The following is an 11,868-nucleotide window of genomic DNA, read 5'->3' on the forward strand; positions in this document are numbered from 1 at the left end:
TGTGGAGAGATTGGGACTCTCATACACTGCTGGTGGGACTGTAAAATAGTACAACCACTGTGGAAAGCAGTATGGTGATTCCTTAAAAAGTTGGAATTAGAAATACCATTTGACCCAGCCATTTCATTATTAGGTATATATCCTAAAGAAGTGAACCAGGACAAGAACAGACATATGCACACCCATGTTCATCGCAGCACTTTTTACAACAGCCAAAAGATGGAAACTACATATGTGTTCATCAACTGAGGAATGGATAACTAAATTGTGGTACTTACAATGGAATACTATGCAATCCTATAGAATAATACAGAATCTGCAAAACACCACATAATGTGGATCAACTTGGAGGACATTATGCTGAGTGAAATAAGTCAATCACGGAAGGACAAATATTGTATTAGTCCGTTATTGTAAAAGTCAAGGAAAGGTTTATCTATGGAAGAAAATTTTCTTTGTTGGTTACCAGGGGTGGGAGGGAAGGGTAGGGAACACTGTTAGATAGGTAGAGGTAAGTACTGATTTGGGTGAAGAGAAGGGCAACGTACCAAATTTTAGTGATCCGCATGGTGGCACTGAGGAAGAGGAAGACAGAGAGAGGTACTTACAACAATGAGGAACCCTTCTGCACATACAGTACTGCATTGTCAGTGAAGGCAAACATGGGTATACGGGTGGATAGATGGGTAGACAGGCTGAACTATTAGGTATGTCTGTGAAGCAGGGAGTGTACCCAAGACCATAATATATAGGGTTGGCAGATAATGGTCCTGTAAGTTTATTTGTATGATCTGTAAGAATTCCTAAGTGTATAGTAGAGCTGACAAGGGACAAGGTTGTAGTCACTTCTTGGTCACAGCCAGCTACGCAGAGGGACTGAGTAGTTGAACTGGTGGGCTCGGGACCATAGTCACAGGGGACATCAAGCTCAATTGGCATAACATACTACACCAAATGCTGTTTCACCTTCTGCTTTGGTGAGTAGTGACTGGGATCTGAAAAGCTTGCAAGCAGCCATCTAGATGCAATGAAAACACAACATATACATGTCCTTGTCCAGAGCAAAGAAGAATAAAGAAAACCAAAGATTCATAGTAACAATTAGTCCTGGCAGCTGGTACACCATGCAATCCACACAGCCTATATGACTATGAGACCAGAAGAACTAGATGGTGCCTGGCTACCACTGTCAATCACTCGGAGGAAGATCTATGTAGATCCTGGATAGAGAGGGAGAACAATGTGGAACAAAAGTCAAAATCATTTGGGAAAAAAAAAAGGAGGACCAGGTTTGCTCGTCTGATAGAGCTTGTTGGAACCCGAGACTATGGCCCCTAGCTGCCCTTCACGTCTGAAATTGAACCCATACCTGTGGCTTCCAGCCAAACAAAAGACAGGCATAGGAGTTGAACATTTATGTTAGGTAGATACACTCCTTGGAGAGAACAATCATGGGAGAAAAAAGGGCTGCTTATGCCCAGGGAGACAGCTCAGGGGGCAGGAGTGCATGGAGGGATGGACACAGGGAAGAGGTAACTATTGGGAGGAAGTGGGAGGGCAGCTATTGCACTGTGGTAAATTGTAGTCAGTGTCATGAGACAAAGTGTGTATGAGACAAAGTGTATGTGAAGTGCTGTATGGAAAGTGAATTTGCTCTCTAAATTTTCATCCAAATCACACACACACACAAAAAGTACTTTTAAACAGAAACTATGAACCTAATTGTAGTTTTAAAACTTAATCACACCAAAGAAAGGAAAAAACAAACGAACCTGTTTGAACACTGTGTTTTGAGTATATACCCTCAAGTAACAGACAGACAGAGTGATCCTGCCTAAAATGCATAGCCTGCGTCTAATCACAAGGAAACCTCACGCAAAAGACAGTGCTCCAGCTCAGAAAAGCCAAAAGAAGCATCAAACACAACATGTAGCTCCTATACACAGACACAGCCCTTTTCTTTTGCTATAAAGGAAATCTGAGGAACAACTGACCAAGTTTGAGTAAGGTCTACAGATTAAGCTTCTTGATTTTGGTAACTGTAGTATCCTTAGAAGATCAAGTCCTTGTTTTAGGAAATACTCTACACACAAGAATTACCGTATTTTTATGCAAATAATGCACATTTTCCCAACTGTACACTATGCTCACGCATTAGTTTCCTAGGTGTGCTCCGCGTGTTACATGATTGCATACACCATTTGCAGAGAAATACAGTAGGGGTGAAGGTGCATCATGTGTGCAACTTATTCTCAAACTGAAAAAAAAAACCACAGTGATCGACAATGGGGAATCTGGGTCAATGGTAATTGGGACTTTTTTTGGTATAACTCTTGCAACTTTTCTATAAATCTGAATCTAAAATTATTTCAAAGTAAGAGTTAAATAAATAAAATATATGAAGGTGTCTTGCGCAAGGTTAGTTACAGCCTCTCCCTCTTCTCTCTAGTCGGCACCTTCCCCAGCTGGTTCCGGAAATCCCGCCCATCCTTCAGACCCCTGCACAAAACCGACTCCCACCATCTCCCGTGATCTATCTTCTTGAACCTGCGTATGTTGCCCTTATCGCTTACTTCCTGGAATTATTGGTTATCTCTAATTAAACAGCAGACCTCTCCAGGAAACTCACATGGAAGCTGTGTTGTTCACCTTCCTTGTCCCTCTTGGTGCCATGTTTACAGCTTCATGGTAACTACCTGTAGGGATGACTGGGGTTTTTGGTGCTGTGTTCATTTCGATTCTGGCGTTAAAAGGTCTCACTTTCCCAACCTCAGCTCCTGCTGCTGGGGACTGGCAGAGAGACGATGACTTACCCGGAGGCCTCGAGGGTTCAGCACCTTAGGGTTACGGGAAAAGTGCATATGGAGGGTGCCATTGTCACTGACTGTCACGGACACTTTCTTTAGGGTCTTGTTTCCACAATGGGAACAGAATACTCGGTTCATGTCAGATGTTGTCCTGGGAGACACAAAAGGAGATGGTCTGTGATAGAGCCACAGGCAGCAAATCCCATCCCCAGAGCACAGGCCTCAGAGCAGAAAATGACCAGTGTGGGGGAAAGGCTGAACCGCCAGGCCCACGGAATACAGACGGCACTGGGCCTCCTGCTGAGGGAGCAAGCTTTCCTCCCAGGGGGATGGCAATGACACACAGAGCACGGCAGCAAATGTGAAAATGAGCTGAATGTCGTCACATCCTGGCTGGGAGGCATCATTCCACAAGTGTCCCAGCAGAACGATCCCAGGAGGCTGGAACTATGCCCACTTCAGATACACAGAGGGAAACAGAGGCAAGATAAGGCAGCGTGCTGAGTGGCAGCTGTAAACCCAGGCAGCCGGGCTGCAGAGAAAAGTATTCTTAATCGTGCTGTACTTTCTCCAGGGACTTACTCCTACAGCTTGAACTACCATGTCCCCAGTGTCAGTCAGCATGGGTATTAGCCAGGAAGTAGCCCTGGAGGTGCCAAGAGTGTATCACCACGTTATACAGGCGGCACCATCAGAGCAGCCACACGCACAAGCAGAGGCTAGGATTCCAACATGTATGTTTGGGGAACACAATTCAGTCTGTAACAGCCACCCAGACTGAGTCCATGGAACGGCCGGAAGCTACCGCAGGACAAGTGCTCAACATGCTTCAATAGCAAGGTCATGACAGAACACAATTGGTGCTCTTCAGGTAAAGGGTCCCCTGGGGCCTGAGGGCTCCTGCCGAACACCAGCCCCACGAGGAGAATCAATTCAAGAGCCAGAAAAGAGAGGGACAGGAGGCGGTGGGTCGTCATCTAACTGTCCTACCCGAGGCCGCCTCTGTGCCAGACACCAAGCAAAGCCTTCAGTTAGTGCCCGTTTCTCATAACTTCTGCAACCGTGAGAAGAATGTGAAACCAGAGGAGGGAGGCAGCTTTTGCAAAACCACACACACGAGGAGACAGAATCTGGGTCTGAACTCAAGTAGTCTTGATCTAGAGTCTGCTGTTTTTTAAAATAAAAAATTTCAGACAGACTAAAGGAGGCCAAAGAGCCCAGCGACCCCCTCCACATGACGATCACACAGCTTGGACAACTATCAATTTGCAGCCAGTTTCCTTGCATCGCTACCTCCACCCATTCCCCCACTTGTGTATTATTTCAAAGCAAATCCCAGACACCATCCCATCCACAGACATTTCTCTAAAGAATGACGGCTCTTCTATTCTGGAGCAAAGACCTCTAACCAAATGCCATTAAGATAAAGACTGGAAACATCACCTGGAAGGTCACTGATGACCTCTGCCCTAGAGATGCCAGTGCCTTGGTGAAGGCAAAGCCCAGCCCAGAAGGAATGAAGAGGTAGAGGGAGTATGTGTACGTAATGCAGAGTTCCTGGTCAAGAAGTCACGGGAGGGACGGGGAGAGCGTGCTTGACAGAGGGGCACTGGGTCCAGATTGCTGGCTACGTACTTGAAGCAGCCATGGCAGCGCAGGATGTAGCTCCGGGCCTCTCGGATCAGCATGCCGTTCACCGCCAGCACATGCAGCCCCATCTGCAGCAGCACGTTCTACAAACGACAGAGGAAGCACAGGTGAACTGCCAGCAAAATGACATCTCCTTTGACCACGAACTGTGCAACCCCCGTTAAGGCAGCCTCACAAACCCTGGTTCAGCCCGTAAAGGGCTTTTGCTAAGGAAACGTTAGCTTTTGTATGCCTGTCATGATGTGTGAGCCACGACAAGGACCCAGGTTTCTCCAGTGCTGTGGTCTGTGCTGCTCATTAGCTACAGATTGTGTTACAGCAAACACACTCATCCCTGGGCTGGACACCTCCTCTGTTCTCTCCGAGTACCTGACCGAGCATGAATACTGCATGTTAAAAATCGTACTTTGTAGCCTCCAACCAAAACTGACAGTTACCAAAGAGCACAGGTAGAGTTTCTGGAACCAGAAGCTTACATAGAGCTCTGTACACAGGTGTGACACAGTCCACAGATGGCCCATGCCCGCCCCAGCCTCACCTGCATGGCAAAGTCTGTTGTCACGCAGCCAACCTGCACGTTGTCTGGGATGTGGCACTGGTCAAACTCCTGCTGAATCTTCTTAATGTTGCTGGGGGTTATCCACCCACCCTCGTCATCACTATCTTCATCTTCCCTTTCTTCAAATCCACTCTCTTCTTCCTCCTCCTCACCTGGAACACTCTCACCTCTGTCAAGCTTAAATATGAAAACTCATCAATTCCTGGCCCACAGGAGCAGTAGGAAGCAGCTGCTGTGTTGTCCTTAGGAGAGCAGGAATCAGGGCCTTACCAGCAGCTCCTGGAGTTCAGAATCAATATTAGGCAAAGGGTTTCTCCAGAACACAAAGGAACTGAATTCTAGGTTCTCAGGATCACTGCCTGGGTGTCCATGGGTTACTGTTTCTCGTGGGGCTTTAGGCTGAAATTAAAAGGAATAATGGGAGAAAAACAATCACCAAACTCTGTAAATGGAGAGGGCTGCAGATGAAATCAGGCAGCAGGGCTGACAAACTATGAGATTACTCCAGGTGAGTCGGGTTCATTGTAAACAGACAACCCGCAGATGTGTGACAAATGGCAGGGGAAGAACATGAGCATGGCTTGTGTCAGGAATTACCTCTGAGGGCAGATGGAAACCAGAAATGAGAAGAGGAGTTTCTGGATGGTGAGCCCATGAGCTTACTTTAACCTAAATCAAACAAAATGACAACTCTAAGCAAGGAAATACAGTTTGAAAATTCAGCGCAGTAGGGTGATTCAAGAACATAACAATACTTACCTCTGGCTACTGAAATAAAGGATACTTCTTATTAAAAAAAAAATGGAATTATTAAAGAAATAGAAAAAAACATTCAGTGATACCACCCCCACTGGACAGCCACTCTGGGACATTTGTTCTCTGCCATTATACATACAGCAGAAATGAACACTGGTATCTGTAAAACCTAGACATACCTTTGGTTTTATCCTTAGGATAAATGCCTACAGGTCGAATTGCTGGGTCAAACAATAGGCTGTTTCAAAGCTAACTCGTACCAAAAGGGCTGAAGAAAAGGCTTATTTTTCATCTTCATGGAGAGATGGGTGTGGGTGCCAAATGAAGACCAGCTACCAGTTATGTGGCCACAAAGTTGGGGTCTACATAAAAATACTGTCCCCAACAAAGCTGTCAACATGTGAAAGTGTTTTTCAAGCATCATATTTAGACTCCTTGGCAGAAAGGTTCCTGAACCTGGTTGAAAACAAGTGAAGGCAGTTTGAAACGAGCACTGGGATGGGAGTCCACCAGAGTCTGGACTCAGAGGGCATCACACAACTCTTTGCCCACACATTTGAAATTGATTACCTATCAGGTCAGACTTCTGTGGCATGGAAAATACAGCCAAGGAGGCCTGGGCACAAACCCACCAGTCTCTGCAGCCTGGCGGACTTGGGTCCCTAAGAGCACAACAGGAACCCAGGGTTCTGAATGGACAGGAGTTGGGGGGAAAAAGAAAACACCTCATGTTTACTTCTTCCACAAAGAAATCTCTATGTAAAAAAAAATTAAAAAGAGGAAATATAGGTGATTTTTACTTTCTTTTTGCCCATTTCTTCAAATTTAAACAACTGTTCCTGGGAACCTAGGGATCAAAAGACGCTCGTTTACCAGTCCCATGTATGACCCTTATTTGGATTCTAATTCAAACAAACTGGTTTTTTTAAAAAAAGATAATTGGAAATGTGAACACTGATGGGAATAATTAATGATATGGAGGAATTATGATTAATTTTGTTTAGGACTAAAAATGATCTTGTGGTTATTCTGAAAAAGATCTTGATCTTTAGATGTATACCCAGAAATATTTATCGGTGACACAATAGTGTGACCCAGTTCCAACTCCTTGGGGTTGCAGGGAGGTACAAATGAATGTGGAATTAACTATGAGTTGGTAACTGCAGAAGCTGGATGGTGGGGACAATGGGTTCACTGTACTATCCCCTCTACTTCTCTGAACAGCTGGCATTTTTCACAACAAAGTTTAAAAAAAAAAAAAACACCAATCCTCCTGATTTCTGATTTACCTTTTCTGGTTCTTGTTTTAGGTGGGACACCCCAACAAACTCTGCTTCCAACTGGTAGGTGAGTGCCAGCACTTGGATGTCTGTGGCAGAGAGGCTGGGGTAGTCTCCGGTTTTCTTTGAAAACTCAGTCACTGTCAAAAGAGATTCTCAACTTCAGCTGAAGGCAGAAAGTCATTTGGCCCTGAATGTTGTTGTTGGGTGCCACCAAGTCAATTCCAACTTACAGCGACTCCATAGAACAGAGTAGAACTGCCCTGTAGGGTTTTCTTGGCTATAAGTGTTATGGAAGTGGGTCACCAGGTCTTTTTTCATGCAGAGCCGCTGGGTAGGTTCAAAACACCTACCTTTTCAGTTAGCAGTTGAGAACTTGACCACTGTGCCAGCAGGGTGCCTATGGCCTTGAACAACCACAAGGAAAACAGCACCAAAACTATGAAAGGATCAATATTGCAAGAAAAACATCTAACACTTTCAACCATTTCTTGAACTTTTCCTACTCATAGGTGAGGATTGTGTATTCTTTACCACAAAGATCCATGCCTGCTAGGCCTCCAGTCACATTCTCACCAAGTGCCGATGAAGAAACAGTTTCTGCAAGTCTTTGTTCTCAGTATACTGATTCTAGATTAACAGGATCGAGGAGTAGATTCCAAATGATATGGGAAGTTAATTCAACCAATAACCACTGCAGTCTATGATACAACAAAAATAATGGGTTGCTTTGTAACAAATTTTGGACTGTTTCTGCTTAGGAAAAAAAACTTTGTCTGTGCTTTACTACCCACTGCCATTGAGTCATACCAACTCCCACTGGGATTCCAAGGCTGTAAATCTACTTGATTGCCTCATCTGCCTCCCACAATGCAGCTGGGGAGTTTGAACCGCCAACCTCCTGGTTAGCAGCCAAAATGCTGTACCCACTACCCAGCAGAGCTCGTTATGTTCGTGCTTCACACATAGTAAATGCCAGACGTTACGACTGTTAGTCTCTTGAGACACTGACAAACTCTCTTAAAATTTTCTGACACTCACAGGAATATACCTTCTCCCACACCAGCATAAGTAACATAAAAAGCAGATAACAGCAGCTACCAAAAGGTACTGAGCGCCTACTATCTACTAAGCACTGTGTTAATAGCTCCACAAATTCATCCATTCCATCTTTAAGCAAATCCTATAAAACAAGTACTATTAATATTTACTCAGAAGGGTTACATAACATGCGGAAGAGCACAGAGCTAGGAAGTTGGGGGCGAAGGCAGTGGCTGTGTGCCCTTGAACTGGGTCTGAGTCACAGTGAGCCCATGTGATGGCAGAACTGCAGCACAGGGCTGTCTTGGCTGTCATCTGTCAGGAGGCCACCAGGTCTTTCTTCATCAGAGCCACAAACTGAATGGGGGTGACAATATATCCTCTCACAGCCTCTAACCCCTATAACATTTCCAACCACCGAGGAAATTTTCAGGCTATAACCCTAACAAGACAACAACACTGACCCCTAAGCCAAGGGATTCTTGTTTAAAAAGTCCTTTTCTGCTTTGAGACTGGGTTCCATTATAAACCATCAGTCTATCGGAATGACAGAGTGGAAAGAAGTGGGTGTGAGTTAGAAATCTGGTTTCTTTTATCTTGAGTGCTTACAAAGTGCCATGCATTACTCTGAGTGATACATTATTCCTCATTTAATGTTCAGAGCAGTATCTTAAGTAGGCACTATAATTCCCATTTTAACAGACGAGGAAATCGTGGCCCAAAGAGAGCCTGAACGATATGGCGGAGGACACACTGCTAATAACTGGCAATGCCGGGCCTGGCCGACTCCGGACGCCAGGAACCTCTCTCCCACCATGATCTCCTCAAAAGGGGTGTTTTTCTAAATCAACTGCTGATGAAGCAGCCAGACCCCAGGTCGTACCCGAGCAGGTTCCGTCGCGTCTGCGCCCTTCAACGCTGGGGCAGAGGCACTCACCCAGCCGTACATACTCCGGGAAGGGCTCCTTGAAATGCAGGTCGTAGGGCAAGACGGCGAGCCGCCTGCGCGTGGCCTTGTCCCGAATCTCGCTGACCACCTCCCGGATAGTATAGATGTTCTTCCCGATGTCCTGCGGAAAGGCCAGCCTAGCTCAGACCCACGCGCACCACGCCCCGCCCCCCCGCCCCGCCTTCCTTTACGCTCTCCTTTAGGGGCCGTCAGCTCAGGTTCTGCTCTCGGTGGGAGTTTTCTGTACCTGCAGGGGCGCGTCCCGCAGGAAAGCTCCAGCATCAGCTACAACGTGCTCCACCGGTGCCATCTTGGTTGCTGGACTACAGAGCGCGCTTGCGCACGGAGTTCAAACCGGCTGCGGCTTCCTAATACAGGCCCCTGGGAACCGGAAGATCAGCCGCGACTTAGCAGCGCCTCCTGGCGGTCCCGTCTGCATCTCCTTGACAGGGCTACCTGTGAGCGTGCGCACCTTCATAGCAGGCCTAACCAGGAAGATATGTTGTTGTTAGGTGCCGTCGAGTTGGACCCGACTCACAGCGACCCCTCCTTGGATTTCCGAGGCAGTATCACTAGGGAAGTAGATTGCCCAACCTTCCTTCGGAGGAGTGGGTGATGGGTTTGAACCACCAGCCTTCTGTTTAGCAGTCAATTGCCTTAGGCACTACGCTACCAGAGCTCCGACCAAGGGTCCTGTGCCCCATTACGTTGACAGGGGCTGGTGTTTTGGAAGTGGACTGCCAAGCCTCTGGGTGGACTCAAATCTTCAACCTTTGGATTAGCAGCCAATGTCAATAGTTTGCACAACTGAGAAATTCCCTGGGATTAATGTTGGGTTTAGGAGCTCTGGTAGCATAGTGGCTAAGGCACTTGACTGCTAACCAGAAGGCTGGCGGTTCAAACCCACCAGCCACTCCTCGAAAGGAAGATGGGGCAATCTACTTCCGCAGTGATACTGCCTCGGAAACCCAACGAGGGGTCGCTATGGGTCGGGTCTAACTCGATGGCACATAACAACAACAACAACATGCATAGACAGGTTTCATCCAAACTTGAGGACCCAAAAATAATGGAATAAATAGTACTTAACGTTAATTAGGTAATTAGTATTAATTTTAATCAATGATGATTAAAGGTGAAAAGCTGACCCTTTAGTCAGCTCATCAAAGCTGAGGACCTAGACCATCAGTAAGGAATGTTGATTTAAAATGTTTTTGGCTAATGTCAAATGGTTCTATCGACTCTGTGGATTAAGGGAAGGGGGTGGTTTGGTGGAGTGGAGCATTTTACAAGATGCAAGGAGTGGTTTTTGAAGCTTTTCTACTGTTGTTTTATGGAGCATATGCTCTACGAAGGCTAGGATTTTTGTATTTCTAAAGCCTAAAACAGTGTGTGTGGCACAGAGTAGAAGGGTCAGATTTAGAAATAAAAATGTAACTCGTCCAACTAAATTTGAATTTCAGGTAAACAATATTTTTTTTTTTCAGTGTAAATTTGTTGCTATTGTGTGTCAGAGTCAATTTCAACTGATAGTAACCCTATAGGACAGAGCGGAACTGCCTCACAGGGTTTCCTAGACTGTAATCTTTATGCAGATTGCCAAGTCTTTTTTCCTGGAGAGAATTAGGTGGGTTCTAACCTTTCAGTTAGCAGCTGAGTGCTTAATCATTGTGCCACCAGGGGTCTTTTGTTGTTGTTGTTATGTGCTCTCAAGTCAGACCCGACTCACTGTAACCCCTCCTTGGGTTTCCGAGGCAGTTATCACTAGGGAAGTAGATTGCCCAACCTTCCTTCCGAGGAGTGGCTGGTGGGTTTGAACCGCCAGCCTTCTGGTCACTCATCAAGTGCCTTAGGCACTACACTACCAGAGTTCCTACCAAGGGTCCTTCGTATAAATATATCCATGCGATATTTGGGATACACTTAAATACTGCATGGGACATATACTAAAAGTAGTCCGTGTTTATATGGAATTAAAATTTAATGTGGCCCGGTACAGTCGTGTGCTACATAACATCTGTGAAAGCAGTATCTGACTACATATATGCCTGTGGTCCCAACTCCCATAAAGCCTATTACATAAAAAATTTGAGGTACATACCCATCAGCTGTTGTGGTTGAGTCAATTCTGACCCATAGCAACCTCTATGGGACAGAGTAGAACTACCTCAAAGGATTTCTAAGGCTGTCGAGGGTCCGCGAGAAAGAGGAAAACCCTCAATGAGATGGATTGACGCAGTGGCTGCAACAATGGGCTCTAAGGTTCTAACACAGCAAGGATTCTGAGGACGGGACAGGACCCGGCAGTGTTTCCTTCTGTCGTACACAGGGGTCTCTGTGAGTAGGAAGAGTGTCACCACCACTGCACCTAGCAACAACAATCATGTACGCTAAGAGTGACACATGGCTGCATTTTGTGTGGCAACCCTACTTAGAAGGTCATATCTGTTTACTTCATTGATTGACTTCTCTCCTCACCTGTACAGTGGGGCTAAAGATAGTACCCGCCTCCACAGGATTGGTGGGGAGGGGTAAATGAAGCATTCGGCAGTCAGTGAGCCTTCAATTCATATGACTGCTCAGAGACCAGCCTGCTGGTAGAAAACCCTGCCACTTTAAAAAATACAAACAAGGAAGCCTTGCCCAGGGCAAAAGCTCCGCGGCCGGGCCTCGGCTGCCCACACCTGCGGTCCCGGCCAGCCTCTTCCGGGTCAGGTGACAGCGCTCTCTCACGTGACCCTGCCCAAGTGCGGGCGGTGGAAGGCGGAAGTGGGAGAGGAGTTGGAAGCCGCTTCTGTGGCCTGGGCAGGTAGCGAGCGCGGGCGC

General features: G+C 46.3%; 1 protein-coding gene across 1 annotated transcript in view; it reads right to left on the reverse strand.

Annotated features, from left to right (window-relative positions):
* The window catches only part of NOB1 (NIN1 (RPN12) binding protein 1 homolog), a 13,740-nt gene extending 4,388 nt beyond the window's left edge, over positions 1–9,352 (reverse strand). The window contains exons 1-8 of the mRNA XM_007940314.2: positions 9,290–9,352; positions 9,031–9,163; positions 7,062–7,192; positions 5,614–5,685; positions 5,287–5,415; positions 4,996–5,193; positions 4,443–4,540; positions 2,814–2,958 (exon numbers count right to left, since the gene is read on the reverse strand). Of these exons, the coding sequence (XP_007938505.1) occupies positions 2,814–2,958; positions 4,443–4,540; positions 4,996–5,193; positions 5,287–5,415; positions 5,614–5,685; positions 7,062–7,192; positions 9,031–9,163; positions 9,290–9,352 (969 nt within the window). The remainder of the gene's footprint in view (positions 1–2,813; positions 2,959–4,442; positions 4,541–4,995; positions 5,194–5,286; positions 5,416–5,613; positions 5,686–7,061; positions 7,193–9,030; positions 9,164–9,289) is intronic.
* Positions 9,353–11,868: the final 2,516 nt, after the last annotated feature.

The sequence above is a fragment of the Orycteropus afer genome, unplaced genomic scaffold, assembly GCF_000298275.1.
Source record: "Orycteropus afer afer isolate SDZICR_OR568_19922 unplaced genomic scaffold, OryAfe1.0 scaffold00067, whole genome shotgun sequence".
Taxonomy (NCBI): Eukaryota; Metazoa; Chordata; class Mammalia; order Tubulidentata; family Orycteropodidae; genus Orycteropus; species Orycteropus afer.